Source organism: Myxocyprinus asiaticus, chromosome 46, assembly GCF_019703515.2.
Source record: "Myxocyprinus asiaticus isolate MX2 ecotype Aquarium Trade chromosome 46, UBuf_Myxa_2, whole genome shotgun sequence".
NCBI classification, from domain to species: domain Eukaryota; kingdom Metazoa; phylum Chordata; class Actinopteri; order Cypriniformes; family Catostomidae; genus Myxocyprinus; species Myxocyprinus asiaticus.
This window is the reverse complement of record NC_059389.1, coordinates 21,354,884-21,374,143: the sequence shown is the minus strand read 5'-3', so window position 1 is coordinate 21,374,143 and position 19,260 is coordinate 21,354,884. Positions and strand designations below refer to the sequence as shown.

The window sequence follows — 19,260 nt, the reverse complement described above, 5'->3', positions numbered from 1 at the left end:
GCCTCCCTCCAGAACCTTTGCGCATGCGCGGTACACTGTCATCCGGGTCCTTCGCAAGAATCCTTCTGAGAGGAGGCGGGAAATGGCGTCCCGAGCAGCTGCAACAGATTCATCTACCGACCTGTGACTCACTCTCAACAGAGAACATTTAAACCGACCGCTTCAGGCGCTGTGGCCACATCCACAACCACCACTGGATCGTACAGTTGCGACCCTTGGCATGTAAGTGCTTAAACGGAACCTATTTTCTCCACATTCATGCAAAAATAAATAATTAACCGTACGCCACAGTCGCAGCGCTTTGAAATCTCGCGTCTTCACGACTCTCCCCCTCCGTATGTGACATGTTCTTCATGCAGCTCATTACGGCATGGCGCTATTGCTTTATATCTTATTTGTACAAATATTAATTTATAAATAAAACGTTTTAAAAATATGAAAATGCCTCTTTGTCCTTTTAGCATTCGTGTTTGCTGTACAATGAAGCTCGTTTGCTGGAGCGCGAGCTTTGAGACGCAGCTCGCGGGTGTCGCGAGACAGCCAACAAGTCATCTGTTAGCGGTAGCTGCTGGCGTTAAAATCGCCCTCGTACTCTAATATTTTCACTAAAATAAGGCATGTTCGCGTGTCGGAAAAATCTGGTTGGGGCCGCTCAAATTCGACGGACTAGATTTGGGGCGACGCTTGACATCTGTGTATTTGTTTTGATGTCAAAACGAGTGATCGCTTGGCTAGCTAACTTGTGCGCTACCATTTGTAGCTAATAGTATAGCTCGAAAGCAAACACTGGCAACACATGTTTATAACAAGAACATTTGAGTGGTGCATTGTGTTGGGTCGTGTATAAAATGTTTCACCGTTTGAAATATATTAGAAATGATTGACAGGCTAAATGGCAAGCTACATATGTTTAGATTCAACAAGCAAAGCGGGCTATGAAGGAGACATGTTTCACCCCCGCCCACTTTAAACACACACACTGATCTGAAGACTTTCACATGTTTATTTCTGCAGTACATACCAATGCTTTTACCAAAATACACAAAACATTTGAAAAGTCAACGCATTTATTTTTCTTCTTTTTTGCGTTAGTGTAAATGAACGATGCACACCTGATATTTTAATTGTAGATTACAGTCAAACTTGAGAGCAGCCCTGATTTGAGCTGCAGTTCACATTGAACAAGCATCAGTACATTGATTCACACAATTGTAGTGCAAGTTGTCTTACCAGCACTGCCTGCAGTGTTTTAAATATTTAAGATGCAGTGTTGTAATAGCCCATTCTAGAGATTTAGAGCATAATAGTTTATTTGAATCCTGGAGACATTGGAGCATGTATGTGCAGCATTATTGCTTCTTATAATGTCTCGAAAGATTGCTAATTTTTTAAAATGTATTTAAGCAATTATGCTCAAGGTTTCTATAAATACATTGACTGCTGTGTTTTCACGAAAAGGCAGTCTGCTAAATTAACAGGTAGTGTCGCCAGTCGTAATCCTTAACAAAATCCATGTTGCGGATTGTTTTTTTTAAATGATCATTAACATGAAATAGGCCACAATAAGATAATAATTTGATGCAAAATCATAATGAAAGGAATGTTCCGGCTTTAATGCAAGTTCAGCTCAGTCGACAGCATTTGTGGCATACTGTTCAATGGGACCAGTCCATAAATATTAAAATACACAGTTTCTAAAGTATAGCCACAAGATGTAAACATAATACGTGTTAACATGATTTTGATGTGATAAAATTAGGGATTTACCAGCATTACGTGGTCATGACAAAGTAATGTTGGATAAAACTTTACACAGAAGGTTAGTATGCAGATTTATCACACTAAAATCATTTTAACACGCGTAATGTTCACGTCTTGTGGCTGTACTTTCCAAGTGTGTATTTGAACATTTATGGACTGGCCCCCATTCACTTTAATTGTAAGTGCCTTTGTGTAACCGGCACTTTTTTTTTCTTTTTAAATAAACAAAGGTCTAGTTAAAATTACATTTCAAGTTCTTAAATTCATTTCTGAAAATTAGGAAGAAATTCCCTCCAAAGCAGGCTCAAATTAGAGGGATTTACACATTTTGGGGAGGAATTAAATGTGAAAATACTAAAACAAAAATTTTACAACAGTCGCATAAACATGACTGTTTACACCTGTACACTTAAATGCATCTCCTGTTTCCAGTTGTGTTCGAATTTGGAGGGGAGGGTCTCTGTTTCATGACATACATCAATCACTATATCAGTGTGTTACTGCATGATATTAAAGCAAAACAAAGTCAGAAAAGACAAAGAAAGCACACAAAAATGGCGTGCTGTTTGTCCCAAATGCAGTTGAAATTTAATCTAAGCACAAACACATGTCAAGCAGAATTATCCGTTATTTTAGTGAATTACCTGTGTTAAAGGAGCATCAGGTGTTCGTGCTTGTCATCCGTGTTGATATCAGACACACTAAAGATGATCTGTGACGCTCATGATTGTGTTGTGTATATATGCAAAATTTTCCGATCGGACGGTTATTTACTTTTAAAGCCGCTCAGAAACGGCAAAGTTTAAACACTTGATTTAGCACAGCAGTTGATTGACAGTTGAGGGTTGGTGCTTCACTGCTGCCGGGATGCATACAGGATGGATTAGCGTTTACACCTCAAACGTGATGTGGTCACGTGTTTTTGACCATTTTGTGATCACACAAAATGCATCTTAATATCAGGTGGAAACGGGGTCTAACATTCTCCCTAATATCTCCTTTTTGAGTTCCTCTGAAAAAAATATCATACAGGTTTGCAACAGCATGAAGGTGAATAAGACAGAATGTAAATTTTTGGGTCAACTATCACTTTAAGAGTACTAGTACTTATCAGTTACATTTAGAAATGTTTCACCCTGCAGCTGAGTAGTTCTGGTAACATTTTGCCTTTATTATCAAAGGTGCTGTATTGTGAGGGAGCACCATGATATAAAAGGCAGCAAAATTAGAATGCTCCAACAATGCGTGCATTTTCATTTCAAAGACAAGATTGATTTGATCATCTGTATGGATTAGGTTATCAGTTCTCAGCTACATATTAAAGTTAATAAAAGTGTGTTGGAATTCCTCGTATAATAAATGTGGAACATGGAGGAATGATTACATTTTTTGTGCAATCCTGCGCCGAATTTCAAGCCCTGTATTTTGTGGTAATCGACATTATGCCACGAATGCTGTCAATTGAGCTTAACTTGTATTCAACCTGGAAAGTTTTTTTTTTTAAGTTGATGTAACACAATGACATTGTCATTTTGTATGGTTAGAAAAAATATGCCCTAACAATCCCCTCATAATGGTGAAAAAATGCCTCTAAAAACAACTCTTGTTGCCCCTTAATAGAAAAGTTAACTTCCGAGACTAGTCTTTTAGAAATGCTTTAGACAATTGTTACATCAATTCTATACATACTCAAGAAAATAAAAATAATGCTACTCTGTAAGTCATCAGAATTTAATGCTTTGAGTCTTGGTCGACCAAGTTTTGATTGGTTGGTTGGTCGCAGAAAAAAACTCCACCGACGAACACCAGTATTACTGCTGGTTGGATGCTACGTGGTACATGGGGTAATTTTCTTTAAGCAGGGTTAAGGTTAAGCCTACACAATACAGCAAGACACCTTGATTTCAATCTTTGAACTATATTTATTTATTTTCGCAAAATTCAAATGAAACTGGAAAAAAATTAAGTGTAATTAAAATGTGTGTTCTTTTGAAAGATGGCTTTACAACAGTTGTAAAGGGCAGCATCTCTCTGGGAAAGAACCTACTTCATCTGTGCATTCTCTACCTGTTGGGTATTTCATTGTCCGGGAATACATCATGTGTGTGAATTAAATTCATTTTGTTCTCTCCTTCACGATATATATATATATATATATATATATATATATATATATATATATATATATATATATATATATATATAATTGCAATATCCAATTACATCGGCAACCCCCGGGCTGAGGGATCAGTGAATATTCTTGCTTTAGTGATTTTACATTGAAACTTAAATCAAATACATTTCTAAAATTCTAATTGCACTCCAAATGAAACGAAAAGCAATTAAAAATAATGAAGTGATCAAAAAAATAATATATATATATATGTAACCACCTTTCCATTTACCGTCAGGCAATTATCCGTCTAAACATGCATGCGGAAAATTGCTTACACAAATGAAGACATAAAAATTATAAATGTAAAATAATAATTATGATGATGATAATAATCACTGAAATATAAATCATGGTTCGAGGTGAGCGTGTTTTTGTATTATGGTTTAATCACAGATGTATAGGCTGCAGAGTTGTGGTCACAATGAACTGCTCTGTGGAAATAAAGTGAACTGAACTCAAAGCACCTCCTGAGCTGAGATGTCTGAGGTCATTTGCAGCACTCATAGATGATACTGTTCTTGCAACAAAAAAACCCCAAAAAATTCAGAAGACAGAAACGAAGAAAGAGTGAGAACCTTTTATATGCATGTGTTCCACGAGACTGCACGCCTCCGTACAAACACCGTGTCATACATGCACATAGACGGCTTTTCGGTCATCTGTTCTTAATAATGTAATAAAGTGTGTTTCAAGCACGTGTCTGTGTGCCGCGGGGCAAATTATTTGTAATATTAATCTGATGATGATAATAATATCCTAATAATAATAAATACATTAATGGGAAAACGAGCCAAATATTGTCTTGATATCGTCAAAGGCATCAGCTATTGGTGATCACTCTGACCATCGTCGATCCCCGAGATCATCGTCTGCGGCACAGCCCTAATGTGCATTTCTTTCTATAAATGAACAAAATGTTCAGACAGTCTCCTTGCTGGTTTTCCCAACACATTCAGAATCATTACCGGTGTCGCTGCGGCTCGCTTCGTACGTGTGCTTGTAATATTTATATTTGAAAGGCTCATTATTATGGTTTAGTATTTTTCTGTAATGTAGAACAGTGTTAGCAATGGAACTCAAGCCATTTTCTGATGCCCCCCAAAATATATGTATATTTAAGTAATTAATATCATAAACGTGCGACTAATCAACTAATGGCTTAAACTAACGACTACTAGTCGACTAGGAAAATCTTTGGTCGGGGGCAGCCCTAGCTTTAGTGTTATTTTGCCCCCCAGAAAAACAAGTCTCTATAATAATGGTACACTTAAAACATGTTTTTAAATATAATAGATTAATAAAAAATAACCTATGTTGATAGATGCATGCCACAAAAATGACATTTGCATGTGTTACAACCCCCACCCCCTGCTCAGTCACCTTTTTTAACTGTACTGAGTTTGCAGGTATGATTGAAGCAGTCTAATAGTTATTTTAAACTACTACACTTTAAAAGTTTACTGTCAATATAGTGATAAAATTCACCTGTTTTTTTTTCTCCTCTTTGCTTTATATATGGTGATAGTAAATTGACTGACATCGTCTTTTCCAGTCTTACATGTGACTTTTGGGACAATGAGGCTGAGAGTGCGTAAGGCATCTCAGCAGCGGAGCACCACCCTGTCCGCCCAAACCACCAAGACCAAGAGGAAGCACTGCGAGGTGGAAGACACTTTGTCCTCAGAGGACGACAAGATGCAGAAGCGAGACACAGGCATTTTCTCCACCATTAAACGGTTCATCAGAGGCAATGCTGTCAAGGTTTGCATTTAAGCTCTTCTGTTGGGTGTCATTTTGTGGGATCCTTGACACTAGTGCAGTTTGATTTCAGCTGTGTTTCCTATTGTCAGGTGGAGCAGTGCACTCCTGCTAAGAGGAGCCGTGTGGACTGTGATTCAGACAGTAATCTGATTACATCCACTCCTACGACTGGGAACCTGCCCAGCAGAGCCAACCCTAGAACCCGCAGGAAAGGTCCTGTCAATGGAGGTAGGTCGAGAAATTGAAATTGAATTGCAGTTTTAACAGGGACATAATATGCTAGACATGTGTCCTTTCACTTAAAAAATAGAAGTTCAGTGTACTTCTGTAGACATAATAGACGGTCGTGGAAAACCTGGAAATTGCAGGAAATTTAACATTCATAATTTCCAGGCCAAATAAGTCAAATACTTGAGTCCTGGAGAGGTCATTGGCATTTCTATAGTGAATATCCATTTTTCTGCTCAGCTGGTAAATACTTAATCAGTCTGAAATTGCTCTTTGTGAGTGCAATCTCAGCCCACCCAGATTACTTATTGAAAACTAAGATAAAAACCTCCCACATTTGTCATAAGTTCGTAACTATCCGCACATCAACAAATGACCTCCCACATTTACAGTTTAATGCCTATTAAGTGTTCAGCAACTTGATGGTAGTTTTGTAACTCATTTTACATGCAAAAAGGTTAGCCCATCATAACAGAGGTCATTTACATATTGAAGTCTTAAAGGTGTAGTAGATTAATGTGTGTTGACTTTAAAAACAGCCTTATTAAATCTTAACACCATTTCCTAACCAAGTTTACAGTGACCATAAATATGTTTTTGTTTACACTGAAAATGGAACAAATTGCCTCATTTTACACATTCACAGCCAATCTAAACATACTCAATGACCACTTTATTAGGAACATCTGTACATCCACTTATTCATGCGATTATCTAATCAGCCAATCGTGTGGCAGCAGTGCATAAAATCATGCAGATATAGGTCAGGAGCTTCAGTTAATGTTCACATCAACCTCCACCATTCAAATCAAGATTCTATTCTGCTCACCACAATTGTACAGAGAGGTTATCTGAGTTACCGTAGCCTTTCTGTCAGCTCAAACCAGTCTGGCCATTCTCCCTTGACCTCTCATTAACAAGGCGTTTCCGTCGACAGAACTGACACTCACTGGATGTTTTTTGTTTTTTTGCGCCATTCGGAGTAAACTCTAGAGTGTTGTGCATGAAAATTCCAGGAGATCAGCAGTTACAGAAATACTCAAACCAGCCCATCTGACACCAACAATCATGCCATGGTCGAAATCACTGAGATCACATATTTTCCCCAATCTGATGGTTGATGTGAACATTAACTGAAGCTCCTGACCTATATCTGCATGATTTTATTCATTGCTCTGGTGCCACACAATTGGTTGATTAGATAATCGAATTAATAAGTTGATGTACAGGTGTACCTAATATAGTGGTCATTGAGTGTATGTGATTTTGGACCATTGAGATTGCACAGTGGGCTTGGCTAACCAGTGTGACACCACAGTTATAGATGCAAAGCGATCCACAAAATGTCCTGTTGTTGTTGCAGCTGGTTAGGACATGATATAAGGGTCAGAAAGAGGGTGGAAAATGTAAAGGGGAATAAAATGGTCAATCTACACTACAATTGTTTGTCATAAAGAAACCATTAGCACTATAAGTGTACCTATAAAAATAAAGTGGAATATACAGTATAAGTGGAAAAAAAATAATACAATCTGTATGACAACAGTAATGTAGTATATTATTATTATTATTTCACAAATGTTTAAAGATAGACTAATGTAGTTTGTTTTGTGTAGAGTAACTTAATGTTTGACCGTAGTAGAGATTATGGGAACAAAAGAGGAGAATAATGATTAGTATAAAGAACATCACGGCATTCTGTTGGGGTTAAATGTCTCTTATTATTTTGCTCAGATACCATGACAGGACAAAATAAACCAGTGAAGCCCAATGGTAAGCTGGAGGTGCAGACAGAAGTTCCGAACAGTCCACCCCGCACCACCCTCCTGGGAACTATCTTCTCTCCTGTATTTAGCTTCTTCTCACCAGCCACTAAAAATGGTAAGGGCGTGTGATCTCAATTGTCAGACATTTAATGTATGTGGTTGATTTAGCTCTGCCTATTTAATTGTTTTTTTATATGTTTATATTGAAATTGCCCTTACTGTCAAAATTTGGAGAGACTGCAATTATGTCCTCTGTCTGGAGCCCTTGGTGAACAGGTGCGGCCACCTAATTCGAGGCACCTGCTGGAAACTGAAACCAGTTAACCAAACAAATACAGTTACCAATGAAATTTCAATTTTAATTGCAGTGTTTTCATTTTACTTAAGTTCTTAGTGATATCACCTAGGGCTGTGTATCACCAACAATGTTTCGATACGATGGCTAACATGATACAGGTTAATATTGAACTGAATTTCCCTGAGCATAATGTAGTATAACTAAATTGTTTGCCATTTACCTTTCATTTTGCACCATTCATACACAATAATACCCATAAAGATAGGAAAGATAATTTATTTTATCTAAAGCACATTACTTTTTTTGGTCCTTTCTGTTGTTTAAAATATTCCGTTTCAAAATCAAATACTGTTTTTAAAGTTTGTAACAGGTAAGGCAAAGCTTCTAGAAATAAACAATTTAAAGGCCTTTGCACAACAAACGCAAATGTTCGCCTCAATTTCTCATTGTGATTAACATTTTGAATGGAAACAATGGATTACTATGAAGCCATTCACACCTGGAGCATACATTCGTGCGCTGACAAAGCAAGCCTTTTAAAAAATTATTAACACGGTGTCTTTTTATTTTTTTTTTTTTGGCAACTTATTTCTACACACAGTTCTCGTATTCAAATGAGTTACATAAGAATCATAACTTGAAACTGTTATTAGTAAATTGAATTTATATAGTTGAGTGCAGGGTACAAAACAACTGAGTTTGAGTTTAGCAGGATTTGGATATCGTGAGTCATGTCTTACTCCTGACTGCCGGGTTTGGGCAAAAAGTGGAAACACACCTATTGATTTAAGTTTTGCTGGTGGTAGCAAGAGTCTCATCCAATTTAAAGATCTACTACTGCTCAAGTGATTAAAACAGCCAACTTGCTCTGTTTGACTGATAGGTTACCCTCAAACTTTCAGAGTGCTGCATAATATCGATATGGATGCAGCTGTATCGATACGCCCATTGACAAGGAGAACAATGTTTTTACCTATCGATATCTTGTACACAGCCCAAATATCACCGCCTCTGTAATAAACCTCTGCCTGACTCTCTGTCATTCTTCCTCCAGCTACGGCAGGGTCTGATTCCCCGGGCCAGGCAGTGGAAGCTGAGGAGATTGTGAAGCAACTCGAAATGGAGCAGCTCGAGGAAACCCCTTCAAGCACTACCACCGATGGCGGAGACCAGACCTTTGACCCTGCGCTAAACCCTAGATCTCTGCCCTATGCAGACACATCAGTAGAGGAAGGGGAGATCATCACAGAGGCTGATATGCCACCACTAACTGGTGAGTATTTCAGTTAGTGCTGCAACAACTAATAAAATTGATAATGAAAATAACCGACAATGAACTTCATTATCGATTAGTTGGATATGTGCAGCGTGCTCGGAGCTCCGTCAGTGATGTCACTTTACAGTAGTAAAAAATTTGTTTGCATGATAACTCTAAACACACAGCGTTTATGACTCTGAAAACCAGTTAGACACTTCAAAAGCATCTGTCTGACACATGTACATGAATTGACAATTAAAACTAGCACATAGGTAATGTACGAACACGGCCTGTGAGAACTGGACAGATTGACTAATTATTTCAAAATGTATTGCTGTCGACTGTAGGCTGAGGTTCAATGATATGGGAATACTACCAAAATATTGACTTCTAAAGTCACTTTTTGTATTGTCAAATCAATGCTTTTCTCATCTGCCATAATAAATTTCACTCTGAATATATTATATCTTTATTACATAATAGCAGTATATTATGTATTATATTGAGTTCTTTATTTGGGGGCATTTCTCAGCAAATATTAATGTTTGCGATTTAATTGCGATTAATCGGCATGTCAAGTACTTTGATTTAAATAGTTTAATCGAATGACAGCCCTACTTTAATTAAGAACAAACATTCAAATTTAAATTTTATTAATTCAGGCTTTGTTTAACCCCTTATAAGTATCGTGAGAGTATCAAATTGTGAATTCAGTATCATGAATAGAACAGAATCGTGAGATTACACAGTTGTTTTTTAATAAATGCATTTTAAAAAAATTATTTTTTAATTCTGATTAATTGAAGAAATCATATTAATCCATTATTAAAAGACTCGCGAGAACAACATTTTGCATCATTGACATAAAACCTGTTATGCATCACCTTGGCACACCATATTTGAATGTATGTGAGAGCAAGATTTTAAGTAAAAGACAATTTAAAAAAAGTATGACAATTATAATGTTTGTGTGAAATATTGATTTAAAAGTGAACTTTTAATAAAAATGGGTGTAATTTTAGCTATAAGGTTTCAAGAGGGTAAATCCTCACCTTTTCCCTTTTGGTTAGCCGTAGGTTCTAACAGCAGTTACCCAGATGTCCCGCCATCGCCTCCTGCAGAGGGAACTTATGAAGAGGACTGGGAGGTTTTTGACCCGTGAGTGAGCATTTCAATTTCTACACATTTAAAATATAAAATACCTTAAAAGCTTAATGCTGTTTTTCTGACATGTTATGATCTCTGATCTTCACAGTTATTTCTTCATCAAACACGTGCCTCCTTTGACTGAGGACCAGCTTACACGTAAACCGGCGCTCCCTCTCAAAACCAGGAGCACACCTGAGTTCTCCCTTGTTCTAGATCTAGTAAGCTGACAATACATTTTATTGCTGATCTTAAACATATGCTTCAGGTTCAATACAAACTGAATACAAACAAAAAATAATTTCAAGATGTGCATCAGCTTGTAAAAACAAGAAAAACCTATGTATACAGTCTATGTGGCAAAAAACTGCAGGATACACATTAAAATACTCCCTGTTTTGAAAGTATAGCCACATGACATTGGGAGTTTCTCAACACTTTGGAAGAATGAACTCGGAAGGACAGGAGGACGTAAAATGCATCAATTGCGAGCTTTGAGATGTGCTGCTGTTTTCCTGTTGCGCAATTAACCGTCACAGCACATTTGAATACATTGAGAGAACTTCTGGCATTATCACACCAGTGCCAGCATTAATATCATCACACCAGTGGTGTTTTGCAGGACTAGTGACACGTTAAAAGAATAAAGTCTGTAAACACTCGTTTTCTCCATGTTTATTACTGTATTAAAATTATGCCCAAAAAAACAACAAATGTTGACGGAGTATAACAACTCTCACGAGCCGTCAGACTTTCGCGAGCTTACGGGAAACTCTTGAGGAAAAAACAAAACGATAAATGTACTTCGTCTGCCACCGTAGTACCGTGTTCTTGCCCACAAGTCTCCATCCGATGCATCCTCGATTTCAAGGACACATCCGGGTAATTTCCTGCATTCTCGGTACTTGCGTTCTTGAGGATTGGAGTCGAACTTCGGCAGTGGATGATGTAGAACGAGTCCACGAGAACTTAAGAACACAAAAGAATACACATTGAGAAACAGCCTTAGTCTCACCCCTAAAAGAATGATTTAGATAAATTACTCTGCTCAAATAACACCAAATATACAGAAGAATGAATGTAACTGATTTAACAAAAACACGAGTTGCAAGTTTTTGCGCTTAGCCCTCTGAAATGCCTTGCCCCATAAACTTCCACATTAAGATTAATACTGTAAAAACTGTTTTCTACAGCTGTAGATAAAGCTTAAGTTGTATTGAACCTTTTAACTTCTTTGTTACAAGGTTTTTAAGGAATTGTCTAATTAGAATTAGAAAGTTTACGTTCCTTGCTTGTGAACTAGGATGAGACTTTGGTCCACTGCAGCCTAAATGAATTGGAGGATGCAGCCTTGACCTTTCCTGTGCTTTTTCAAGATGTCATTTACCAGGTACAGAAGCAACTGTCTCTTCCTAGCTCTCACAAACTATCAACATTTCACATTATTTCTTCGTATGTTTCACATGCGCGGTTGCTCTTTTCTGCACTGGTTTGTATGTAGCTATGTAAGAGTGCTTCGTTTTCCTATTCTTAAAGGTATATGTCCGGTTACGGCCATTCTTTAGGGAATTCCTTGAACGCATGTCTCAGATTTATGAGGTAAGTGTGATATATTTTTCCTTAATGCAAACTGAATTGTTGTACTGCTAAAAACAAGATGAAAAAAGTTTAGTTTTTAAATATTGTGTTATTGTGAACACATTTTGATATGCAAAAACCTAGAAAACATGTAACATGAAAAATTACGTTTTCAAGTCACTTGTTTAGTCCTATAAGGCTTTTTCTTCTCTATTCTAATAAATATCTTGCCATTGATGTGGTCTACAGTTTTCTCTTATGGCAGGGCACTAATGAAATGACTGAATTATCCACAGATCATTCTTTTTACTGCTTCCAAGAAGGTGTATGCTGACAAGTTGCTGAACATCCTCGATCCTAAGAAACAGTTGGTTAGGTCAGTTGCTTTTGTATGAATTACTATTGGTGACTATTACTATATTTTCTTTATGTAAAAAGGATGACATAAATTGCATTGAAGACCCCATTAAATGTTTTCTTTCCTGTGATAATGTACAGTATTTCCTATTGAAACAGAAAGCTAGGGGCAGGACATATATCAGGTCTCATCCCTTGTTCTCATATAGTCATTAGTTTGTGTTACAGTCATGAACTATGCTTTTATACTTGCTGTTTTGAGTTGGAAGAGAAAAACTGCATTTTAAATGCATAAGCAAAAAGTAGATCTGCATAAAGTTTATTTGTCAGCTTTTAGGAGTAACTTGTATTTACGTAGATAGCCTCTAGGCTAGCAGTCATGAACTTAACGCCTTAAAACGTAAATTTTCATTGCTTGGGGTCTTTAAATTGAAGATTAAAATTATATGCATGTCCTTAACCACTAATAGGATGTAGATGTGGTCTGAATGCCCAAGATGTGAGTAGTAAGCCCAGAATGCTTTTTTTCCCCCTCAGGCATCGGTTGTTCCGCGAGCACTGTGTCTGCGTCCAAGGCAACTACATCAAAGACCTTAACATTCTCGGGAGAGATCTGTCCAAGACGGTGATCATAGACAACTCACCTCAGGCTTTTGCCTACCAGGTTTGTGAATCCTTTTCAAGTTTTACCTCCATTGATGTGGTCTGTGGTGAGTTATTAGTATGTAAAGCTCAGGGTGTGCTCCTCTCATTGCAGCTTTCCAATGGGATCCCCATTGAGAGTTGGTTTGTGGACAAGAATGACAATGAGCTCCTAAAGCTGGTGCCGTTTTTGGAGAAGCTGGTGGAACTGGTACGTGCATCTCATGTCTTTTTGTGTTTGATTTTTCCTGCTGTTTAAAGGTGGTGTTTATTTTTATGATTTTAACATGCTTCTGTGCCTGTTTAACCCTTTAAGCTTGGATGGGCCCGCAAGAAAAATAATTGTCAAAATATTAATATCAACAATCTTGACCAACACAAGAGGTATCATTTGAAAGCTTAAAAGCTCTACTTTACAATGCTTGTAGGCATTATGACTGACCAAAACTGAACAAGTGCTTTGCAGTTTGCAGACAGATCTGAAGTTTTCAGTTTTGATAATTTATGAAAAATGTTGAACTGCACATTGTTTTGTAATCGGTAAAAACATCAAACTTAAATAGCCATGTGTCTTATGTTGTAGAATGCAACCAACCTATTTTTTTACTCAGACAAAAATATAGCGAGTAATAGCCAAGTAATTTTGTCTTTGACATTTGTTTCATGTGAACATTGCTCGTATACCGCATTTTCACTTATAACTAAATGAAAAATAAACCGAACATAAAATATCATATACAATTACTTAGAGGTGATTATCTTACAGATGAGCCCAAACACAAGGTAATGGGATGTATGGATCATTAGATAATATACACAAAGCATAATTTGCACAGTGCACACTGCATCTGCCTATCTGACGTCTTGCAATTTGGCTGAAAACACGTTAGCTTTCCTGGATCATATGATGTCATCAGAAATTATGTGGCATCATGGAACGCTAAACCAATCAGATTGGATTCAGATTGGTGCTAAAATTCCTCCATATTTGGGCAGAGAGACATTTGATTTGTGACTTACATATGGCCACCAGGAGATGGCACCAACTACATTACACAGACTCAATGATGACTTAAATGGCACAGAATGAAACTCATTCTGTGGAATCTCATTACTAAAATCATGTCTGCATGCTAAGCAAACCTTTAGTTATTGTTGTGTTTGTGTAATTAGTTTTTATGTACAAATATTATCTTTGTTTGGAGAGGCTTTTGGACACTTGAAGATGTTTTTAAATAGTAGGATAAGTTATTTTTGTAATGATGTAACTTGATTGCTTTGAATGAACACAATTTTTGTTTAAATTTACATGATTGAGAACAAAAGTTTTTTTTTTTGTATTTGTTTAGCTGAGTCTCGCAGAATTTATCGTAATCTATATGATTAAATAATAGTTTTCTTTACAATGATACCAAACACTTGACCCTCCTTGTTTTTTGTCTTTTTCATCGAGTTATAAGCCTTTAATTTTGTATATACCACTGAAACAGGAAATCTTAAACACCTTCAGAGCTTAAAGGGTTAATGTACAGAGACGAAAAGTAAATTGTAATTGTATAATTTAAGTAAATCGATATTTTGTATTACATTTGGTGCAGAAATTATATTTCAACTGTAAGATTTAAAAATAGTTTTACACCCTTTTTCAAGGTGTAGTGCACAAGTATCTGCTTCAAACAAAGACTGCTGGTCTGTCAATGAGTTCATTTTTGTTGACTATGCATATTTGCTTTTATTACAGAATGAGGACGTTCGGCCACAAATACGAGAGAGGTTTCGCCTGCATGATCTCCTACCACCGGATTGAAGTCTAAATGAACATTTCAACCTGACTGTTTTTAAGCAGTGAGAATTTAAATCATGGGGAAGGGAGAATATGCCACAAACTATTGGCCATAAGGATTTCAATCATTCTTTTAATTGGGTTGTTTTGGGGTGGGGGTGGGGGGGACTATGGACAGATGTTTTAAAAAACAAATGACTTGATGTATGCATACGTTTTCTATACACACACATTTATGGAACTGAAGGTGAAGCCAAGAAGATCATTTTTGACTGGTCATCCATCTTGGCTCTGAAACCGGGGAGACAATATGGAGTGAAGTTTATGCCTGAATTGGACTTTAATGTAAAGCGCTGTGCAGAAGTCGTCGTACGTCACTCCTTTTGGTGCTCAAAGGGACCCTCTGCCCTTCCAGGCCACTGGCTTACTTCAACGGGAACAACCAGTTAAATATAAATATATACAACATGAAAATATACATTCAACTATGTGTGTATATGTATATATAACATTTGTACATATATATTTTTCCTGTCAAGTTTGTAAAACACGACTTGCCCTTTGGTTTTAATTCATTATGCATTCCTTTTTAGTTAAAGGTCTTTTTCATAGACAAGCTGGCTTTTTAATTTTTTTACTCAAGATTTTATGTATATTTAATGGCCTATCTTTTTCGCTTTAGCTTTGGAACTCTTGTAATCCGGTGAAGTGTAATCGCGTATCCAGTCACATCCCATGTGGAGCGTATGGAAAAACAATAACAAAATGCTAAATTGTAAATCTTCAATCTTGTTTCTCTTTCTCTGTCTAGTTGTGGCTTTCAGTTACTGACCGCTTAATCCCATTTATTCATGTCAGTCCTAATTTGGGGGAATTTAAAATTTTCTGTTCTTAGATTGTTTTTATATACTAGTTTAGCTGAAATGTAAAATACTCTGTGCTACAAATGGCTATTCTGTGGAAAAATAATGCTTTGTCTTTTTTCTGATATGTCCGTTAATTGTAGCACAAGCACATGAACTAGCTTAAATCACAGCATATCTGCAATATTCCATGTTTTTTTTTCCACTTGGTGGTCCTCTCTTGCAATCCTATTTGGAATACTGTTTTAGGAGTTATCATGTACAGCTCTACCTACCTCTGAAGGGTAGACCTTCCATTTCATTCAGTGTTACCCCAATGTTTTTTATTTCAGTGGATATTAATACATGATTTTAATGTACCAGAAGAATCAGAATGGGTGTTTTATCTTTTATCATATTGTCCATATTCCCCAAGTAATGGCATTAACAATTTTTAGAAACTAGTGGTTGACTGATGGCCAATATATACTTAGTAATACAATCTAATGACAACAGAAGTTGTTTGAAAGCAACACTTGTTTTACACAGTATATACTGAAAATCACTAAATTAGTGGATATATCAGTTGACAAGCCTGTCGGTTGTGAAACTGAGTAACCCAAGCAGACACTGTTATTGGATGATGTAGAGAATCTCAAAATAGTCTAATATTAATTGATAGCCAGGCTGATATATCGGTCCATCACTAGAAGGGGAAAATTAGTTTTTATTGTACTGAGAATATTGAAACTCGGACTGAGTTTGAATGGTATGGAATGGCGACGTCACCATGTTGACATGGCAGAATTGATGGCTATAAATTTTAGCCAAGAACATGTGATAGCTCTTGTCATTTAAGTGAACAACATTTTCTCACAAATGGTCAAATCGGCCAAAAAACAAATTATTTATTTTTATAAGTACAATAGATGAAATAATTATTTCAATAGGATGGTTGTGTGTAGCAGTTTGGTTTTGACTGATTGATGAGGCCTTTTTTTAAAGAGTGGTCAATTGAATGTATTTCAGTGAAGGTTTTAAAGCACACATGGAGCAACAAAAAAAACATTCTTAAAGATCTTTTCAGAATATGTTACATTTTGTATGTACATTTTCCTGGAATGTTAACTTTTTTTATATATATATATATATATATATATATAGTGTCAGTGAAATTTTATTGGGTCCTGAACTGTAGCTTTGACTATTAAAACAAAAAAAAAACCAGCATGCAGAAAACTGCAAGACTAAAACATTAAATTTGCTGTTTTTTTTTTACTTTTAAAACATTAAATTTGCTTTTTTACTGTTAGCTGTTGAGAACATTTCTGTAAATGTAAAAAAAAAAAAAGGGTATTGCACAATTCTGCACACTTTGTGGTGAAGGTTAATTCTTACAAATATTGGTAACAGTTAAAAGTGAGTAACGGTTATATATACATGTATATATTATTTTAAAAAATGTGTTCATAAAACCGGCTTTCAGTGGCACATTTGTGTCTTTGCCAGCCCAGGAAAAAAGTTCTAACACAACTTTTGTTTAAAAAGAAATGCATAATTCAAAAGGCAAAAAAGAAAAAGTATTAGTTTTACAAAAAAATCGCCATGGAAATCATAGTTCATAGACCAAACTAGTACAGTTATTGTTGGCACATTTTTATTTTCAACTGGTATTTTGGTTGGAGGCTATAGTAAAAGTTTGTGAAGTTTTGAATTACCATTGCATTTTTATTGAAATAGCCATGGTAGCCATAGTTTGCACCAAAATACCGTAATTACTACCATGGAGCCCTAAAATAAGGTTACTACAATTATTGTTTTTACCATAAATCATTATAAATATGTTATCTCCTTCAAACAGTGTAAGCTTTCAGAATCTTTGTCATTTTGTTCAATGTTAAATGAGAGTGGTGGATATAAAATCATGTTCACTCAGTTTTATTGTTGTAACCAATGTATTAACTGTCATTTTGGCGGGAACTATCATGATCTACAAGTAAATGTCCCCTTCAGTCTCCTGCCCTCCGGTCCAGCTGGTGGCGCTGCATTGTCTTCCCCGCTCTGCATAAACCAAGAGTCATCAGTGTGAAAGAAGCGGAGGCCTGTTTAATTTCTGTCGTTTGGTTGATAAGTTCGCGTCCGCTGAAAGTCGCTCGTTTGACACCGGGCTTATGTCGAAGGACGGCCGGCACGATGGGCGCCGGCGAGGCGCGGGTCAACAGCACCGGTTCGGGCTAAGATCTGGTCAGTGCGGGGATGGGAGAGATAGATCGGGCAGTAACAGTTCTGGATCATCTCATGGAGGAGGCAGAGGCAGGAATACGCCCATCAACATCGCCCTAAAGGTAATAAACAACCGCTGTGTCCCAACATACAATGTGTTGTCTACATAGACAGCAGTTTCGGATGTTCGTAGAGCAGCAATGATGCCCCAAAATGCTGTCTATGTAGTCACCTACCTGTCAGTTAGGGTGTTTGAGCATTCCCTTGCAAAAATTTACCATGGCAACCATAGTTTCCGCCTGTATACCAAAGTTACTACAATTATTGTTATTAAAATGCTAAACTGGTATCATTTTGATTACTTCTGACATTAAAAAGAAATAACAGTAACAACTTTTTGCACTGTTTGAAGGCAATCCCCTATGTGTTATGTTTTTACAGTAGTAACAGTACCTGTTGTAACTATGGGATGTTGTGAAAACTGGTTTCATGGTAAATGTTTTTCACAATGTTGTTTCATCATAAAGAACAGTGGATTTTTACATTTTCAGAAGAAAATGTGAATTGCGCGTTTCTGAGGAGAACTTGCCCTCTTGTTTAGCAGATTGTGGTTGCTAGGGTGTCACTTGGTGGTTGTTGGGGTGTTTTAGATGGGTATTTATAGGCCCAAGTAGTCAAAAGATCCAACCGCCAAGTCTCTATGATATCCTTATCCCTAGAAATGACTCTAGTTGCTCATTTAGTGCAAGTCTATGGGATTTTTTTGTCATCTACCAGGTGAAATTGCGTTAGGGAGTGGCCATAGGCTCTTGCATCTGAATTTTTAATTATGTGGGCTTATGTGGAGCGTAAATAGTTGTTGGTAATTAATAAGGGTTGTAGTTGTGTTTACATTTCATACAAAATCTTTGTTTAAACAATGGCCCTTAACACTTACTTAGTTTAATAATGTTAAACCATGACTTGCACTATACATAAGTAATATTGGCATTATATTCATGATGTTATCCAGAGAAGAACTGGCCCCCACAGTGAGCCTGGTTTCTCCCAAGGTTATTTTCTCCATTAACCAACATCTTATGGAGTTTTGCATTCCTTGCCACAGTCGCCTTCGGCTTGCTCACTGGGGTTCTAAATACAATTATTATTTGCTTATTTTTAAAACACAATTCACAATCGTATTTTATCAAACTACACAATGATGACTCTAAGACATTATATATATTACAGTTTCATTTTCTGTTAATGCATGATTTTCTGTAAAGCTGCTTTGAAATGATTTGTGTCATGAAAAGCGCTGTACAAATAAAAATGACGACTTGACAGTTCTGTTTCATACTACCTATGCTGTTTGTGTTCCACTTACCTTAATTTTTTTTTTTTTTTGTAAATTCAAAATGCCAGTTTATTTCAGTGTGTCATCCATGTCTGTTGCACAAAC

At 36.6% G+C, this 19,260-nt stretch overlaps 2 protein-coding genes across 4 annotated transcripts in view; both read left to right on the top strand.

Moving 5' to 3' along the window:
- The first annotated feature begins 36 nt into the window (after window positions 1-36).
- ctdspl2a (CTD (carboxy-terminal domain, RNA polymerase II, polypeptide A) small phosphatase like 2a) lies at window positions 37-16,724 on the top strand. Of its 2 annotated transcripts, none has more exons than XM_051690120.1 (13): window positions 37-222; window positions 5,490-5,698; window positions 5,788-5,926; window positions 7,661-7,807; window positions 9,045-9,263; window positions 10,325-10,406; window positions 10,504-10,615; window positions 11,698-11,784; window positions 11,931-11,993; window positions 12,269-12,348; window positions 12,867-12,993; window positions 13,087-13,182; window positions 14,713-16,724. In XM_051690120.1, the coding sequence occupies exons 2-13, from the start codon at window positions 5,513-5,515 to the stop codon at window positions 14,776-14,778; spliced, it is 1,404 nt and encodes a 467-aa protein (XP_051546080.1). In that variant the 5' UTR covers window positions 37-222; window positions 5,490-5,512; the 3' UTR covers window positions 14,779-16,724. The 2 variants fall into 2 exon arrangements, with proteins under 2 accessions (XP_051546080.1, XP_051546079.1); XM_051690119.1 differs by having other exon boundaries at window positions 10,319-10,406; window positions 14,713-16,716.
- A 941-nt stretch (window positions 16,725-17,665) lies between these two features.
- LOC127436151 (S phase cyclin A-associated protein in the endoplasmic reticulum-like) overlaps window positions 17,666-19,260 on the top strand; it is a 182,098-nt gene continuing 180,503 nt past the window's right edge. For both annotated transcript variants that reach the window (XM_051690107.1, XM_051690105.1), the window contains exon 1: window positions 17,666-17,941. In XM_051690107.1, coding sequence (XP_051546067.1) covers window positions 17,768-17,941 — 174 coding nt within the window. In that variant the 5' untranslated portion in view covers window positions 17,666-17,767. The remainder of the gene's footprint in view (window positions 17,942-19,260) is intronic.

Bases quoted from the DNA above. Each gene is read 5' to 3' on its own strand.
- ctdspl2a (XM_051690119.1), top strand. From the start codon at position 5,513: ATGAGGCTGAGAGTGCGTAAGGCATCTCAGCAGCGGAGCACCACCCTG. The intron at 5,927-7,660 runs GTAGGTCGAGAA...TATTTTGCTCAG, and splicing joins GAAAGGTCCTGTCAATGGAG to ATACCATGACAGGACAAAAT. The intron at 10,616-11,697 runs GTAAGCTGACAA...CTTGTGAACTAG, and splicing joins TCTCCCTTGTTCTAGATCTA to GATGAGACTTTGGTCCACTG.